At 42.5% G+C, this 19,547-nt stretch overlaps 1 protein-coding gene across 2 annotated transcripts in view; it reads right to left on the reverse strand.

Moving 5' to 3' along the window:
* The window catches only part of CILK1 (ciliogenesis associated kinase 1), a 59,646-nt gene that overhangs the window by 8,582 nt on the left and 31,517 nt on the right, over positions 1 to 19,547 (reverse strand). For both annotated transcript variants that reach the window (XM_043591655.1, XM_043591656.1), the window contains 8 exons: positions 19,424 to 19,545; positions 18,341 to 18,420; positions 8,723 to 8,855; positions 7,443 to 7,614; positions 5,286 to 5,453; positions 2,720 to 3,040; positions 846 to 1,036; positions 580 to 728 (listed from right to left, as the gene is read on the reverse strand). In XM_043591655.1, the coding sequence (XP_043447590.1) occupies positions 580 to 728; positions 846 to 1,036; positions 2,720 to 3,040; positions 5,286 to 5,453; positions 7,443 to 7,614; positions 8,723 to 8,855; positions 18,341 to 18,420; positions 19,424 to 19,545 (1,336 nt within the window). The remainder of the gene's footprint in view (positions 1 to 579; positions 729 to 845; positions 1,037 to 2,719; positions 3,041 to 5,285; positions 5,454 to 7,442; positions 7,615 to 8,722; positions 8,856 to 18,340; positions 18,421 to 19,423; positions 19,546 to 19,547) is intronic.

Consider the following 19,547-nt stretch of genomic DNA (forward strand, 5'->3'; position numbering starts at 1 on the left):
AAAGTATTGTCTGCAGGGCTGCTGTACGCAGTTACTGCATGGACTGTGACACCACTGCAGACTGCGGTCCCCGTAATTTCCTGAGTGCCTAGCACACATCAGGTGCTCAGCACATATTTACTGACAGAATGAACTTATGAATGAACAGTAGGATGTAAGCTTGGAATCTAGAGAATCTGGAGAGGCTTGGGCACCCATCAAACTATAGCATTTATGCTTACCCCCTGTAATACCACCAGAGAGTGTGACTGAGCTCTTACTCTGGTCTCCTGAGAGCACACAGGGCTGCTAATGTTTCCTAAACCTGGTCTGCTGCTGGGGCCTCGGGCATGCCGCCTGGCTCTCGCCAGTTCCTTGCTCCCAGGGGCTGGACCCAGTTTCCACTACATTTTTCTATCTTAGGCGACTCTAGAACATAAAAACGTGAGGCCTCAGCAAGTATTTTTATGATGTTCCCACCAGTTCTGACGTTCTAGAAGCCCCTAAGCACTTGCCTTCCAAAACAGAATCTTTGTGAATATGACTCCAGGGAAATGGTTTCTTATCAATGACAAGAGCAAAGGCAAGTATTTCCGTTACCGGGCAAGTATCGGGAGTGCTTCAAGTAGTGCTGCTTGGCCGCGGACCTCAGGGTCGGGGTGTCTCGCCTCTGATAAGAGGTCTGGGTGGGGGCGCTATTTCCTGTACCGATGGGCTCAGAGGGCTTCAGGTCCAAAACACTCTCAAATCTGAAGCAAGGGAAGGTGACTTAGGTCAGCATGAGATCGACAGCATCATCAGAAAGGCACAGATCATTTCACAAGTCCCAGATCTGATCTGTTTACAGACGTCAGGTGTACACTTGCCTGCAGAGGGTCTCTTCGCTCTGTCTCTTCTTGTTTTTCAGGTCCATCCTGCTGAGGGATGGACTGAAATCCAAGTCATCCAAGTCAGCCCAGTCATCGGAATCCTTTGTGGACCGGGACACAAGACCCCACCTTCTCCTACTCTTTGGCTTGATCTCCCCATTTTTGTGTTCCAGGCCAGCCAGCATTTTCTGCGTATCCAAGCATTGGGGGGACAAAGTAATACTTGGCATTAATGGAGCTCACCCATAAGGAATGCCTATTCCAAACTTCTTCGCTTATGAAAAGGAGGATCCGGGGGGCATATCATTCCCAACATGCACTGCTTATCTGAAAAGGTAACCACAGAAAGCATGTTCCCAGACCTCTGTCTCTCACATATCCTGCACAGGTCACATCAGTTTGCATCCTATGGGGACAACTGTTGTACAAGATAAGGATTTTAGAAAAGAATATAAGGTACTCCTCACACACGGGGAAGATGGCTGGGTTGTCATCTGGGCCTCATCCCTGAAAGCATTAACATGCTTTAGTCTGTCCTAGAGATGCAGAAGAATTACAGCTCAGCTCAGACGTCAGTCATCCTGCTCTTTAACAGAAAACACTGCAAATAGGCCTTCTTTGCCTTTTAGTAGACCTGGATACTATTTAATCACAGAATTAGCTACAACAAGAAATTTCTAAATACATGCTGCTTCCAAAGTTGTGGGCTGGGGTAAAGCGAACAGTCTCACACAGTATCTCACAGCGTTGGTTGGGAGCCAGCACTCAGTGAATGAACACTAGTTAACAGAAAAAAATACTACTTTTGCATAAAGGGTTAGAAAATTAGACTCGCAGGGGTGCCTGGGGAGCCCAGTCAGTTAAGTGTCTGACTTCGGCCCAGGTCATGATCTCACAGTTTGTGAGTTTGAGCCCCGAGTCAGGCTCTGTGCTGACAGCTCGGAGCCTGGAGCCTGCTTCGGATTCTGTGTCTCCCTCTCTCTCTGTCCCTCTCCTGCTCATGCTCTGTCTCTCATTCTCAAAAATAAATACACATTAAAAAAAAAAAAAAGAAAGAAAGAAAGAAAGAAAGAAAATCAGACTGGCAGACAGCATTATAAAGCTAACCAGTCACCTGATGCCCTGGGTTATTATTGAATCTAACCCAAACTGTTTTCTTTTGAGCACCAGCCCAAGAGGAGATGAAAGACCTGGGCTCAATTAACAGCCCAGCATTAACAGCATTACTTGATGGCATTAATAGGAATAATAGTATACAAATTTTATTATAGCACTTTGTGGTTTTTCAAAACATCTTCACAAGCAGCAGGACCTTTGATCCTCATGCCTGGTCTGGTGGGCAAGATAGGCATGATGACCTTCCTTTTCCAGACGAGGAAACTGAGTCCTCAGGGATTAATAATAACAGTGACTAACATTTATCAAGTTCTAACAAAGTGCTAGCTACGATTTTAAATTCTTTCAAGTATTAACTCATTTAGTCCCCAAAAGAATTGTTATCAGGTAGACAGCAATTGTTATCTTTGTTTCACAGGCAAGGAACTGAGGAGCAGGAAGGCCAAGGAAACTGCGCAGGGTCACAGAGCTAGGAAACAGCAGAGCGGAGACTGGAGCCTCTGGCAGTGTGAGTGCTGTGCGGCTCTCAACCCCGACACCACGGTTGCCTACCACGCGCACTGCTATTGACAGGCACAGCCAGAACCTGAATTTAGAACTTCAACTCCAAGGCCAAAGCTCTTTTCACTATCCCATGGTATTACAAAGATACATTTATTATAATTAGACTCTATGCTGAAAAAGAAAACCTTCCACACAATAAATGGGGTCAGAGGAGGAACAGGCCAGACAAGGCTCACTAGCAAATCGCTCACCGACTGAGGATTCTTGGTATGGAGGGACGGGAAGAGCAACGGGCTTGGCTTGTCCTCTGGAAGATGGTTCAGGTGGTCTGTCCTGGAAGCCTCTGTTTTGTAGGGGTACATGAGATGCTGAGGGGGCTGGCTGGCCTGATGCTGTCTCGAAGAAATCCGTGTGTGTGGCTTGGTTGGGGGCTGGGCAGGTGGGATCGGCTTAATGTGAGGAGGTGGGCCCGCCTTTTCCAGGACATCCTTCTGTGGTTTTCCTGAATCCTGAAGGCTCTGCGTGGTGCTGCCCAGCGGATGCCCAATCTGGAAGTAAGGATATCGAAGCGCCTGGAATAACACATAGGGCTGCTTTAGGAGGAAAGTCTAGCCAGGAGGACTGACAGCATCAGGCTCACTGAGCTACATTTCATGGGACCATTTTACTACAGTTTCTTAGCCTAACCCAACCAGAAAACAGCATCTCGAATGTGTGACATTCTTTATGATTTTCCTTATCTAAAATATAAAATGTATACACTTAAAATTATTTGGATAAAGCAGCCAGTTATACTGCCGTTACCTTTGCTACTTCTGAAAAGTATTCTTGCTCAACACAGATACTGGCTTGGTAACTTATTTACTATGTGCCTTAAATATAATGTTTCACCTTTCTGAGCCAATTTGCTCAGCTCACAAAAAGAAAAAAATAATATAAAACAGAGAGAGCCAATAATCCTGGAAGACTGAAGAATCAAGTGTAAAATAAGCAGGTACATTACCCCAGGAATGCCAAAAATGTAATACAGATATAGTTAAAACTTGCCTCTCAAGAATCACGGACAAACCTTGTTCTTCTGAACAATCCAGTTTTCTAGATAGTCAAGGGATAAATCTTAAAGTGCTGGGGTTGATAATTCTTTCTGAAACATTCCCTGTATGCCCTAGTGTTTTTGAATGGAAATCACTGAACATAACATAACCCTTCTTGATGACTCTGGGACATAGTTATAAACATTTGCAACTATTATATGTAAGTGTAGATACAGAGGCCAATAATACAGATACTCTGGTACTGATCTTAAACCCTGGCATCTAACTTGAAAACAAGCTCAACCAACTGAGCCACCCAGGTGCCAATGACACTATTCTTAAAAGTACACATTGTTCTCTTGGTTCCTTGTTACAGAATTTCTTCTTTTCTTTTTTCTTTTAAGGTTATTTATTTTGAGAGAAAGAGAGAGAGAGAGTGAGCACAAGCGACCTGGAAAGAGAAGGGGCGGGGGGGGGAGAGAATCCCAAAAAGGCTCTGCTCTGTTAGCGCAGAGAGCCTGATGTGGGGCTGGATCTCACGAACCATGAGATCATGACCTCAGCTGAAATCAAGGGTCAGATTCTTAACAAATGAGCCACCCAGGCACTCCAGAATTTTTTGATCTCTTGGATACAACTTTAAAAAACTGGGTTCATCAGAAAGCTTTTCTTCTGCCCTCAGAATATTTGTGAATTTTATCCCCTGAAGTACACTTCTGAGAGCTTTCCAACCCCAGCCACCCAAAGTTTTATGGTACCAAATTATGCCTCTTTCTTTTCTGAGCCTTTGGAAACGTGCTTTTCTATAATTCTTTAACCCCCAACTATCATCTCTCCAGTGAATTCTACTGTCACATTGGTCCTATCTTCACATGTCCCTGTCACTTTTGTTTGGCCAAATCATCCTCTCTGTTAGAACTGGTCACCTTCGTCCTTCTGAGCAATGTAACTCGCCAATGAGACAATTAGCAAACTTAAGCCTTGCAAGAGGCACGGGAGTGGTTGAAGCCACAGCATTACCATGCCCCTCTGGATGCATTGTACAATCTAAGACAAAGTGGCCTGGGGGAAGGCAGATTGAGAAAACAGGAGGTATGAGGCCAAGACCTACCATCTGCATGAAGGAACTGCAGTTGGTTGTACTATCTGTACTAGTTACTGGATGAGTGACTAGGGCAAACTGCTTATACTTTCTGAGACTCAGTTTTCTCACTTACACAGTGAAAACAATAACACTTATTTCATGGAATCTTCATAGGGTTAGAATCACGTAAAAATTGAGGCATCCACAAACTCTAAAGTGCTATAAAACGCTCATGGTGGTTATCATTCCAGCTCTATCTCATCTGTTGTTCTGTGTCATCTGTAAAAGGAGCAAGTTGGATTTTACAAGATATTTTCAAATTCCCTTTCAACGACCAGTACTGCCTTAGAAGCAAAGCGCTACATAATCTTAACTGAGAGAGAATATATTTGAAAACATTCTCCAAAGAAAGGTAAATATATCTGTTTGTTTTCATTTCCATGTATGTGGTGAAAATGAATGTATGTGGCATAGAGCTATGCCAATTTTCAAGGCCACTATATTGCTTAAACCATTAACTATATACAGTGAGTTTCAAACTGTTTTATGTTTTTATGTATTATACACCATTAATGACATTCAATATTATTTTTCACCCATAATACCAAATAAAATACTTCCTATGAGATTGATAAGAATTATTCAGAGTCAGATACGAACTTAATACGAAATGCATCAAACAAGGAAATGGAAGAAAACCTGACTAGCTGTTGGCCGTTTCTTGGGATCCCACTGAAGCATGTCTCTCAGGAGTTGAATGGCTTCGCTGCTAGCATTTGGAATCAGGGTCTTTAAGTTATTGGGTACGCACTGGGGCCAGCGGAAGTTCATTGCACTTGAAAGTTGGTAGCCTTCAGGCCAGTCAGTCTGAAACAAGGAAGAGAAAGAAAATGTTGCTTAGCTGATGTGTTGTGATAGTTTACATTCCGGTACACGTAGCCATGATGGAAAAGCAATCATATCATTATCATGTTCATACAGTGCGGCACTGTGTGTGATGAAACTCAGGGGGATGCTAATGGAGAGACTACAAAGAACATGAAGTCTGGGCAACAGTGGAGAAGACACTGAATTTGCCACCAACTTGTTTTATAACCTTAACACGAGATGGTTCAAATTAGTATTTTCCTAATTGTGTTCCATGAAACAGAGGTTTTAGAAACTGCTAATGAGAAATTTTGCAAGGGGGGGGGATAATAAAACAAAACACCTTGTCTCCAATTAAATAAATTTGTGATACCCTACATATTACAATATCCCCATCTTGAGGATCCAATATAAATATGCTAAGAAGTCCAACAGTAAAAAAAGCTGTTTCACCCAGTCTAAAGGTCTCCACTGCATCATGCATAATTCCCATGGGACACTAAATTTTGGAGGATATGACAGAAAGTGATGAACAAATAATCTTCAAGGTCCCTTCTAGTTCAAACACTCTACTATTTTAGAAAACACATTCTGGTATAATTGCTTTTATTTTTTGTAAGGTAAAGTGGCACTAAGGCTAGATTATATGATTTATTCACTTAGATAGTTACTGGGTGCTTACTACATGCTTAGCCCTTGTTGGGTATCCAAAAATAATCCAATATAAATCCTGCCCTTAAGGATGCCACTGTCCAAAAAGAGAAAATGAAACATTTATTTAAAAACACAATAATTCAGAGAAAAAAGTGATCATGGTCACAAGCGAGGTACAGGCATCCAGAAAAGGGAGAGATTCTAGCAGGAGACTCTGGAAATCTTGAAGACGTGGCACTGAAGATTCATTCAAACGATCAAAAAATTTTTGAGGGTCTGGTTTGTACCAGTAATGGTGCTAGGACCTGGGAAAATAAACACAAGGCAAAGCCTAGCCCTGGGTAAGCCTATGGTCCAGGGCACAGAGATGTACACAGACAATGATATTACAACATGGAATACAGCTGAAATGGAGAGGAGACTACAGCAGGACGTAAGCAGTAACTTACAGGACGTAAGTTACTGAGGAGCCTGGAAAAAAGAGTGAAATTAGGTCAGGTGAGACATTCACGCCCGTGTGCAGAGCGCGCCTGCGCAGAGCTCGGAAGTGGGGCGCCACAAGAGCAGAGCCCGGAGGGCGCAGGTACCACATGGGAGAGAGGCCATAAGAGTGAAGAAGGCTGTGAGGTGGGGACTCAGCAGATATTTTTAGCAGGGAGGCCGGGACCAGAGCTGACGTTTAGCTAGGGGAATCTAGCTGCAAGATAAACTGGGGGCAGGGCTTGCAGCGAAGATGCCCCAAACACAGGCCGTGGGGCAGTCACGGCTGGCCTGCGCTGGCAGTAGTGGGGCTCCCAGGTGAGAGCTGGGCATGATGCGGCGGCTGCTTGCATGAGGGGAAGAGGAGTGTAAGAGAGAGAGAGAGAGAAACTCAGACCGAAGGCCGGGGTGCTGGGATTACGTGGGACCGCGGGCACAAACGGGCAACGGGGGAAGGAAGATAGCCGGGAGTAGGCAAAACACAATCTGTGTCCGATGTGTTGAGTCCAAGGTGACGGCGAAGGCGGGAGGAAATCTCACAGTCAGGTAAATACGTGAATGCAGTTAAAAGGAGGGATTTCACTCAGGAGACTTCAGAACAGATGCAGGAGTCGTAGCCATGATGATAAGAGATGGCGGAGAGAAGAGCAGAGGGAACCATAACACATACACTGAAGAGCAGAAGGGAGGGAGGCAGCTGCTTCTGCAAACAAGGGCAGGGAAGGATCACTGAGGTGGAGGGAAAGACTGCAAGACCAGCAGGTGATCCACGGGGCCAGAGCTCTCCCGGGTGCAGGAGAAGGAGCAGGAAAAGCTGCTGGCTTTAGCCAACAGGCCTTTGATCCCTAGCATTACCTTTTTTGGTGTCCCCAACAGTTGGCAAATTTTGAAGATGGTGTCAATTTCACTGGCCCCAGGGAAGAGTGGCCTGAGGGTGTACACTTCTGCCATGATGCAGCCCACTGCCCAGATGTCAATGGGGGAGCTGTAGTTGGTAGACCTCAGGAGCACTTCTGGAGCCCTGTACCTGGAGGGACAAAGGAACTGCTGGTTATTGCTTCTCCAGGTCAGAAGTTCGATGACACACTACAATCAATTCTCAGTGAAAAGCATTCTATATTTCCTTTTTTAAGTCTTTATTTATTTATTTTGAGAGAGACAGTGCAAGCAGGGGAGGGGCGGAGAAAGATGAGAGAGCGAGAATTCCAAGCAGGCTCTGCATTCTCAGTGCAGAGCCCGATGTGGGGCTCCAACTCAGGAACCAAGCGATCATGACCTGAACTGAAGTTGGACACTTAACAGACTGAGCCACCCAGGCGCCCCGACCTTGTTTCTAATTTCTGTCTAGCTCAGTGTGGTAGGTGGACTCAGGAAGACTTGGTGGCTGCTGTGGATGCTGTCATATACTAGGGCTTCTCTGTTTCATGGTATTTTCACTGAGCATTTCTCTCCATGACTCTTCTGTACAGCATCCTTGAGAAACAGTAAGAGTGAGGAAGAGAGAAGAGATAACATAAAACTTGTTGTCTGTAGGCCACTTCTTGGTCATGGCCAGCTGCTTAAATTCTTGGGGTCTGAAAGTTTTAGCAATAGCAATTAGCTGCTTTTTTCGGACAGGTCTTTGGAGAATCTTCTACACAACTCTTCTAGGAAATAGTCTTTCGCGAGGGCTATATATAAAATATTATTTATATCAGGGGGAATTATTTACAGCACAAGCTTTTAAACCTGGTACAACACCAATATACCTACAAATATGTGTTTCAAATTGTACTGTTTTTGTTAGTGAAGATTTAATATTTGTGACATTCAAATTATCCTCAGCATAATAGTATATATTTTTTAAATTTTTAAAAAATGTTTTATTTTTTATTTTTGAGAGGGGGGGGGGAGAGGGAGAGAGAGAGAATGAGCAGGGGAGGGGCAGAGAGAGAGGGAGACACGGAATCTGAGGCAGGCTCCAGGCTCTGAGCTGTCACTGCAAAGCCTGACATGGGGCTTAAACTCACAAACTGTGAAATCATGACCTGAGCCAAACAAGGTCTGATGCTTAACCAAATGAGCCACCCAGGTGCCCTATAATGGTATATTTTTAAAGAAGTGCAATTAAATAATTTTGAGGAAAGAGTATTTACCATCTGGTGGATACATAGTCTGTGTATGGGGGTCTTGATCGGATCTCTCGGGCCAACCCGAAGTCTGCAATTTTCACAAGTTCTGGGCCCATGCAGAGGAGGTTCTCAGGCTTTAAGTCCCTATGAAAGAAGCCTGTGGAGACAGTGGAGAAGGAATCCAAATGCACGTTTGCTCCCACATTGCTCTTTGCAGCTGTATTTCTCTTTTTGTAATAGCTGTAACTTGAAAAGTAGCCTGGAATGACACTGAAGGCTCTATGCACAGGACTTCTTTCATTTCCCACTGATGAATTCAAAATGTAAAACAGTTCAAAAGCTGATCTTCATAATTTCTTTTTTTTTTTTTTCCAAGAGAGAAAACAGCTTTTAAGTGATCAAAACTCAGTTGTGGGCTGAGAGAACTTTGCAAAAAGAAATTGTCACTCAAGGAAAAAAAAAAATCATGCCTACCCTGGCCAAGTCAGCCAGAAAGAATTTGAGATTAAAACCGTTTCAAAAGACAAAAGTCTTACGAGTTCTGAGAGTTTATGTCACAAGAAAACCACAAATGCAATTTTTGATTAAGGAACAAGAGATCTGAGAATATGACCTACTCATATCTGAGATTCTGGTGTGTTGCAACAAATGTTTAAGTGTTAAATGCTTATTATTTGCCTAACGAAGGAGAAAAGGTGTATCTGCAGCATACATTGTGAAAGGCAAAGACAGCTCATCAAATGGGAATCCTGTCTCAGTTGCAGCAGAGTTTTGGGGGTGTGTGCAGGTCATTCAACACGCGAACCTCCAACTGTTGCACTCCAACACCCACTGATCGGTGATAAATGCCTCTGAATAAATGCCTCTGAAAGCCTAAAACCTTCCACTTGTACAGAGCATCCATTGACAGAGACATCATTCTATGTGACTCTAAATCTCACTGGAACACAAAAACTGGAAATACAACTCTGTGAATGCTGCTGATGGTGTTATTTGTCCTGTGCTGTCATTATCAATGTTGTGAAAGGTGGATCCCAACTAGCACTTTATGGGAGTAATCACCAGCCAGCACAGAAGAGCCACACTATTCCTTGACAACCTCTATGCTAAAAACACTCAGATCTACATCTCTGATGTGCCTTTCCTACCCTTCTCTGGACCTGCGTCTCCAACAGGATATGTCACTGTCTCCCCCCATTAACCTGTTCCAAACCACTTTTCTCCTCTCCCAAATCATCTCTCCTTCCCAAACCTTTCGATAAGATATCCCAGTTTCTTGTAGTTATATTGGATCCTTTCCAAACAGCCATGGAAATATGTTCTGTTTCTCACCCAAATATCTCCATCTGACCCCTCCTGCCCTTTTATACTCCTTCCTCCTAAATCTTTGCTTTCCTCATCCATCCCTACACTGCCACTTTCTGGTAGGCCTTTCTCACCCCAGCTTCTCTGGATTACTACACTTCCTGATAATTTAAACACTGTCTTTCCCTTGTCACTGACACACACACACACACACACAAGCATCCATGACTCCTTTAAGTTATTTAAGAAGCTTCAACTCCTTTCAGTCTACCTACAGAGATAGACTTCTTTTCTAATACTTATCACCAGTATGTGTAAAGTTCCAATCACATAAAATCCCTCATTTCCTTCAGGTTCACTGCGTCTATTCCCATTAACAATGTTGTACCCTTGTTCCTTTTTATCTGTGTCAATCCCAATCTTTGCCATCCTTTGAGACCTGTTTTGAGTTTCCCTTCTTCCAGGAAGCCATTCAAACTATGCTAGCCTTCTTCATTCATTCATCCTACCAATAAATATTCACTGAGGGCCCACTCCAGCCCAGGTACTATGTGAGGCTCTGTGGATTCAGAAGCAACTTCAATGGGCATAGTTCTTGCCCTGGTGGACATGACAGGCTCTCCCTTCTGAGCTTGAGCAGACTCTACCATTTTCAAGTATATTGACTATCTCTCTATAATTAGATGGAGCACTTTAAGGGTAGAGGCTACAGATCTATTTCTTCTGAATGCCTAGCACTGTGGCAGGAGCATGATGGTTTCATAAGGTAGTCTTATTGACAGAACAAAGGACTTCAGTAGGTTTGTAGGGAACACGAAAGAGCTTAACGGAGACAAATCTATCTTGGTCAAGTAGACAGGGACAACAGAGGGAAGACTAGGAGGCAGGAAGTCTCACAAGATAGCAACTGAGAACTGAGAAGAGCAGTGACCCTGAAGTAGTGTGGGAGACATTGAGGGCTCAGAGCAGGAAGTCCTCAGCATGGGGGGAGTTCCAGCAGGACTAAATCTACGAGTCAAGGCTATTTCCCCAAAACCCTCTCTGCTCTAGAGGAAGGGGAGGGTAACTGTGATGTAGTCATACTTGAACATGCACTAGATGTCATGCACTATGGAAAGCAACAGTGTTTTTTAATCAAAAGACACTCCTCTCTGTTCACCTGGTGAAGACACCAGAGCTTGGTATCAGGTCACACTCCAAATGGATGGTATTATGGCATAATGATGCATCTGCAGGCAAATGGCTAAGATGCACAAAATAAATATAAGTACAGAGCACACAGAAGAGGCTGAAAGTGCAGAAGGGATCATATATATTCAAGAGGGCCACAAGTGAGAAGAGGAAGTACCTCTTTTGTACCAAACGACTGCTTCTGTTTTCCATTATCCAAGGCATAGAGAAGATCAAAGGAGTCCTACCTGGGTTAGACCAGAGATAGGCACAGGGAGTTGGCTATTTGCATATGTGTATGCATATGCATATGTGCCTTGTTTGTATGGGAAGAAAAAAAATACATGTATATATTCCATTGCTTCATTCTTTATCCCGCCATTATACCAATGTATGCCTTATGGCCTTCTTCACACCAATTCCTTAAGTGTCCTAACCAAAGTAATAGTAAATTAAACCTAATTTATAGTAAGAACCAAACTTGAGGCTATCAGTATATTCAAAGGGTAATGCAGTATTTGTCAAGGATGGCCTTTAAAATGGAAGAAAACAATTTTTTTAAATGTTTATTTATTTTTGAGAGAGAGAGAGTGCAAGCAGGGGAGGGGCAGAAAGAAAGAGAGACACAGAATCTGAAGAAGGCTCCAGGCTCTGAGCTGGCGGCACAGAGCCTGATGCGGGGCTCAAACCCACGAACTGTGAGGTCATGACCTGAGCCGAAGTCAGATGCTTAACTGAGTCACCCAGACGCCCCAAAAACAATTTTTGATGTGGATAAGTTTGGATGGCTTATTATCAGGCAAATTAAAATAAAGATTGTTAACGCACACTAGAGTGGGCAGTTTCTAAGACTCAGCATAACTGAGTCATCGTGTTCGGACCCTCTGTTCTTCAGAGCACGCTCCAGCTCCCAGAAGGCCTGATTGTATGCTCCCATCTTGGAACCGGGTTAAGAATGTGCAAAGGCACAAGCAGTTATCAGAGAGTGACCTTTCGTCAGTGCACGCAGGAAGACTTATGTCACCCTGAAAATATATGAACTGTGGGTCCTCTCTTCCTAAACACTCAGAGCCTTAAAAACACACCAGTGAAAAAAAGAAATAACAAACATCATTTTCTTACTGAACAGATGGGAAAAGTGAGTCACCGGAGCTGGTGAAGGTGGGGCGGTGGTTAATTATTCACAATCTTATAAGAATGTACTAGAGCTAATGTACTACTCTGCTCTACTCTGTCCCTCTCAATCCACACAGTTAAATCTTGGTTTGTGGTTCTAGTCCTTTCAAGTCCAGATGCACGCGGTTTCTCTTCTTAGACTCCCTGTTTCTCCTCTATTTGGGTGAAATTATTATTTCCAAACTTATGTGGCATTTCCCTTATAGTGAGTCATTTGTCCTCCAGCCTCCAAGCCCCATGGCAAGCTCCCTCTGCACCCACGTGTAACACCCACCTCAACAAAGTTGCACCTTATCCTTGCTCAGTTCATCCCATTACATCAACTTGTACCGGGATACACCTAACCTCTTGCACTCTGGACCTTGTACCTTGCTTCCACTCTATAGGTCATGCTCCTGTGAGCACTAACTACCTCCTCCCATCAGTCAAGCTTTATCTGGTCCCTCACTGCTAACTGCTCTTTAATCCTACTAGAACAGATGCACTAATAAAATGAGGAGCATGAAGATTCTGGTCCCCCATGTATCTGTCTAAGCAGCTTCACGTTCTGTAGATCATACTTCAGGCCTGAAACAATCAGAGGAACAACGGCTAGGAAAAAAATTAACTGCAAACAGACTTTTAAAAATGACTAACGAAATTGTATTTGTCAGCTGACATATGCTGTTTGTTAGACTGTATTTGAGTATAAGCCTTTTATAACTAGAAAGCATTTGTGAATATATCTGTAGAAGACCTAGCCTCCTGTTCTTTCCATTACTAAATTAGCTATTATTAGCCTTATACCGATGAGTTCTATTCCTTGGTAACTAAAATTGTAAGACCCTCGTGTCATGTACATTTATTATTCATCTCTATTTTGACAAAACATTATAATTTCCATATGAGAGGCAATACAGCATAGTGGTTAAGTGTGGAGACCAATCGGGTTGCCCAGTTTCAAATCCCAATTCTGTTCACTGTCTGGCAGATCATTTAGGCTCTCTGTGCCTCATTTTCCTAATCTGTAAAATAGGAAAAAATAGCCTCTACCTTAAGGGCTTGTTTTGCAGGACCAAATTCGTTAATTTTGCAAAGCTCATAGAGCTGTGCTTGGCATGCTGGCACCTTGCAAGACCTTGTCATTATTAGTAGTATGAATCCTTTCATTTTACCCCCCAACAGGGGGGTGGGCAGACACAGCTGCATTTTTTGCACAGAAGAATGAAGGCTTATGAAGCTAGTCATGCACTTCACCTGTGAGGAGCTAGTGCTAAGCTCTGATCCAGTTCTTAGCCAGGTACGTGTTCTGCTGATGTGTGCACTGGAGCTTGCAACAATAAGCCCACTTCTTCCTCTGGGCTTCTGATTCACAATGGAAATGCTTACAGCTGGGTCATTCAGACATCATGCAAAGGCCAAGTGCTATCAAGATAAGAATCTTCCTGTTCAAAACTGCTTGGCTTCCAGAAGACAGGAACAGACCTTCGATTTAATTTCAGGGTACCCCATGCCAGTCAAATAAAAGAGGGATTTTTCCCTTTCATCCTGGCAGAAACTGTGTTGTGCTTACTTTTCATTAACAACCCTTGGGCAAGGGAAAACATCCAGCCACAATGAAGGCTTTCTCTCCTCTGCCACATTCTGTTAATGATGAACCTGATATGAATATATGGAAATAACCAGTGAATACCTAAGCAATCTGAATTTATGCAGTGCGCCTTCCTGCTGTGGAAGCTGTAGCTTCACAGATATTACTGATTTACACCTACAATGTTTTCCTCAAGAAGGCCATTAGGACAGCAACACACAGAAAGGCCAAGGGCTGACTCAAGGTCATGCAATGCAAGGCAGCAGTGAAACACAGAAGCAGAGAACCACTTCTTAGGGCAAAACACTGTCGTCCAAGCCAGCTAAGGCATTCTTGATTGCTTGCACAGGTAAGTGTGAGCTGGATATTTGTAAGGGCAGGTCAAGGATGAAGCAAGGCTTGCATTAATTATTTAATTCTGACAAAGTACATATGCTTTGGCATTGCTCAATCAGTACCAAGTGGAGTCATGTTTTCATTCCCTGGGGCGGGGTGTGGGGGAGAAGTACTCAGTGACATGAACTATGGCCATAGCAACTACCTGCAGTGCTCTTCTCCCCTCTCAAAGGAGTCTACTCTCTAGGGGCAGAATGCACCTTCTCACAGTGAGAGAACAAGCTAACAAGACAAATCTTACAGCTGATTTAGATGATTTTTTTTTCCCATTACTGGAGGAAAGGGATAGATACTACGGAGTTACATGTGCACTTAACCAGAGTCAAGTCAATACCACATAAAAACCATTATACAGTTTCTGAAAATCATGTATCAATAAAAATGAAATAAGACCTGTAAAATTAGTATCCATCCCACCTACAATTATTATTGCTATTTTTTTTCACCTCTTATTCCTTTGTTTTCCTTGAGAGAAGATGGGTTTTTCTAGTGAAGCATGGCAAATAGGCACAGATATCTGAGCTAATCTCCTCCCTGCTTTGTTGCAGTGGAGTCTTTGACAGGGCTTCAAACCTCTCTGAACCTCAGTTTCTTCTTCTTTGGAAGGAATAGCTACCATCTGTCCTTTCTAACTAGGAAGTTGGCAAGGAAATAAGAAAGGTGACAGATGAAATGTTATTAAGCTCAAACTAGAACTGGGCACTCAACAGCTGGGGAGAAGTGTCCATAAGAATATTTGGTAGCAGCAGTGGTGCTAAGAGCAAAGGTATTCTGACTTGCTGCATGAACTGAGCCTTCCCTTGCACTGTCTTCATACGCAATCCAAGTGTCCAAGGAGTGTGAGAGAAACTGAGAGTGCAGAGCTTCAAAGAGCTGTTGTGTCACAATAGTATCTGGATGCTAAATTACAGGATACAAATATGTATTGCATGTGCACACATTCATGGGCATTTGTGGGTATGGATGTGTGCATGTGTGAGTGTGTGTGTGTGTGTTCATTTGATGGGATTAGATAGAGACCCAGGTAGAAGGCTACAAGTTCTTTCTGGCAACAAATACCTGAATCTCATGAAAAGCAACCAAAAGGGAAAGAAGGGAAAGCCAATGAATATTAACTTTCTTTTAGGTCCACTTCTCAGTTTCCAGTACTGAGCAAACAGCCCAGTAACTCAGATGCTATGACTGTCCCTGTGTGAAAACATTCTGGTTGACCTTTCTCTTTTGAGAATCTAATTTATAGTAAGAACCAAAGTAAGAACTTTGATCTCTCATCATATCTTTTTCCCAGGCTCTTAAACCTAGTAAGTTAGCCTTCTCCCCCTATCTGTCCCTCAGACACCATACCAGAAGTTTTTCATGTTTTGCAAATTCATGCCATCCTTCATGAATCCTGGTAACTGAAGGTTCTATCAATGCCAGCAGATCAGGCTGAACTTCCCCCCCGCCACACACACATAATTATTTCTCTATTGTAGTAAGAATATTTAAGGTTTACTCTCTTAGCAACTTTCAAGTATATACCACAGTAATATTAGTTATAATCACAACACCATACACTATATCCTTATTCATCTTCTAACTGAAAGTTTGTACTTTTTGACCAACATCTCCCTACTCTCCCTACCCCCCAGCCCCTGTTAACTACCATTCTATTCTCTGTCTCTGCAAATTTGGCTTTTTTAGATTTCACACATAAGTGATATCATGCTGTATTTGTCTTTCTCTGACTTGTTTCATTTGAACATGATGTCCTTGGGTCCATCCAAGTATTATCAATTATAATTAACCTATAACATTGTGTGGGAAATTCTCAGTCATTATTGTTTCAAATATTTGTTCCGTTCTTTTCTCTCTTCTCCTTCTGGTATTCCCATTACATGTATGTTTCACCTATGTAGTTGCCCCACAGGTCTTGAGTATTCTGTTCTGGGTTTTTTTTCCCCCATATTTTTTCTCCTTGTTTTTCAGTTTTGGAGGTGTTTACTGAGATAGCCTCAAGCTCAGAGATTCTTTTCCTCATCTGTATCCTGTCTACCAAAAAGCCCATCAATGACATTCTTCATATCTATTACAATGTGTTAGATCTCTAGCATTTTTTAAATCCTTTCTAAGAATTTCCATCTCTCTGCTCAAATTGCCTGTGTGTTCTTGCATGCTGTCTACTCTATCCATTAGAGCCCTGAGTATTTTAATCATAGGTGTTTTAAATTCCTGGTCTGACAGTTTCAACAACACTGTCATACTGAGACTGGTTCTGATGCTTGCCTGTCTCTTCAACCTTAATTTTTTGCCTTTTAGTATGCCTTCTGTTTTTTTCTTCAGAGCCAGACATGTTGTGCTGGGTAGATGGAAGTGCTCTAAATGGGCCTTTATTAATGTGTTGGTGAGGTTTGAGGAGAATGAAGAAGCTCTGGGGTCCTATGATTAGGTCTCAGTCTTTTGGTGAGCCTGTGGAGGCTGACCTTTTACTAAAAACTTTTTACTGGAATTGGTTCTCAAGTGGACTCAGTCTTGCATATTACTCGATTATTCAGTATGTGCCGAGGCTGACATGGATTTGCACAGATAGCCTCTCTGTGTGTTTCATTTAGTCTCTAACCAAAGGACTACTTAGAGGGGAAGAGGGAGGCTGGGAAGGATCCCAGGTGACCTATGCCACCAGCTGTGACACAATGTCTTTTCTACTCACTGCCAATTTGTGTCAAATCTGTACCGACTGTATTATCAAAGGGCTTCCACCCAGGTTCCTTATTGGGTAATGAAACTCATCTGCTGGCGCAATATTTGCAATGGCAACAATATCCTTAGGCTGGGGGTGAATGGCTTTCTGCCTACGCAAGATCAAACGCTTGGCGCATCTGTCTATAAAGTTAAAGTGACTTCAGATGACCCCCTACAGAACTCTTGGCTACAACAATGGACACGTCCATCCCATGGCTCTGTGTTTATAAGAAGGTGGGTCTGCATCCAGTTAGTGGCAGAGATGTAGTAATACCCCAGGTATTTGCTAGAAAATATAGCTTCAAAGTCATTGCTACTCAATACCTTTCAAAAGCTCAACCAAGAACAATAGTATTTATTGGAGAATTTCCTGAAGGGTATGTGGCCATCCATTCCTCTAGATATTCTAAATCTCTCCTTAAACTATCCAGACCATCCCAACAATGAATCATACTGGGCCTCATTAGAACTGTTTTTTCTGATCAGGTGATGTAACTGGCCTAGAAAGAGGGATACAACATGAAATGCTCTATGTAACTCTTCACTTCATTTTTGCCATGAAGTCACATTACATACTGTCACGTCTATAAGGATCCACGAGAGAAACCTCTCTGGTCTTAGTTCTAAGAACAGTTCCACTTCTCTTGGGCAACTGGACTGTTTTTACCGGATTGGGGCGGGGGGAATGGGTAACTATGTTGGATGCAGTTGGTCATGTTTCCCATTTTGCTCAGAATGCTCAGAACTAAATCTGTAGCCTGCTTCTTTTACTAATCAGAACTTGCTGACATGCATTTTGCTGATTAACTCCCCCGCTCCCCCCAGCTATATCTATACCTTGTTTTGTCTTTGTCTTTCTTTGCTCATTTTTAATTGATTTTATTTTCCTGTGTGAATAAATTTTGTTAGACCATTTTTTAATGCTTTTGAACAAACTGAAATATATTAGGAAAATGAGAAGCCACAGCAAAGCAGCAGATTAAACATAACATGTGAAATTTCTCTGAATTCTAATCTTAGGTTTCTCATTAATACACCAGATAATGAGCAGGAATAAATTTTAGATCTATGACAAGCTTAATGTTAAAGCCTAAAGAATAAGAACACACAGACATGATAAATAATGAGAGAAATTCAGAAATCAAGTTATGAAAGATAATGTATTCCAAAACCCACTGTCAGCCTCTCAACTCTTTCAGTCTTTTCTGGGAGTCCATTACAAAAGGCCCTGATGCTTCCTGTATCTTCTACCTGATGACAACATTTCACTGCTATTAAAAAACACAGTACTCCAAATCACTTACCGTGTTTGTGAATAAATGCAAGTCCTTGTAATATCTGATACATGATATTCCTTATAGCAGATTCAGGAAACAACTTATTTCTGTATGGGGCAGAGGAGGAAAAAAGTCGTAAGTCTAGATTTACATATGAATCTGAATACCCTGTGTTCATGTTCTTTTGGTTATATAGTAAGATTTTAAGAAAACATTTGTTCAGACACTAATCTGACCAGATCCTCTGATAATAAAGACCAAAGAGAAACAACCATTTGTCCACACAAGATGGCTGCCTTGTAAACACTGGTGTATTGGTATATTGGTAATTAGTATATTCAGTTATGTTACAAAGAAGATTAAAAATCATAGTAACCACCCCCCCCCCAAATCCCTCCAATCTATCATATAAAAATCTTCTCTCTTCATAATATAAAACAAAACTTCAAAAATTTTAATGGGGACAATCTGAGGTCTTCCAGATAAAGTCCTTATGAAACATAGTGGATCCTGCCATATTCCCTTGGTTGGGCAAACCTTACAGCTTCAGTGTTGCTAGTGACAATGAGGATGGCATTTGTTCACCGAATCCACGCAGAGAAGCTGTGAACGGCACTCACTTGCCACTAGAAAAATATACCCCCAGGGTTCTACATGGTTCACTTTCAGAGTTAAAAATGACCATAGCAGGTGAGTTTTTTATTAGTGTCCTCTTCCCAACACACAAGCCCCTGAGCACTATAGCAAGAAAGGAAGTGCAGTCAACCTACAAGTTTTCAGTGGAGGTCTCAAAATAAACAAAGCTGTCACACCCTGACCTGTAATTTTTCTGCCCATGTTTCCTTGTGGGAACGAGGGCTGCAGAGGACCTGTTCAATCTGAACTTCTCTGCGTGAATAACCCACCGAAACATGAAAACGGCTGCATTGAAAGTAGCTTCTGTGATACTATCATGAGGCCTCCAAAGCAGGAATGTGGGTTGGGCCCCTCATCTAACGGGCAGCTTTAAACAGTGAAGCCTAAGTAGCACGACTGCAACAAACAAAAACAAAAAGAAAACCCATCCACTTTGCAATATTTATTTCTAAAGTCATGATGACCAGACTGTACCTTTCTTTAATGAGCTGGTAAAGATTTTCCTTCATGTACTCGAAGATAAAATAAAGATGATCATTTTCCCTGATAACTTCTTTTAATTTTACAACATTGGCGTGGTTGAGCTTCTTTAAAGACT

The sequence above is a fragment of the Prionailurus bengalensis genome, chromosome B2, assembly GCF_016509475.1.
Source record: "Prionailurus bengalensis isolate Pbe53 chromosome B2, Fcat_Pben_1.1_paternal_pri, whole genome shotgun sequence".
NCBI classification, from domain to species: Eukaryota; Metazoa; Chordata; class Mammalia; order Carnivora; family Felidae; genus Prionailurus; species Prionailurus bengalensis.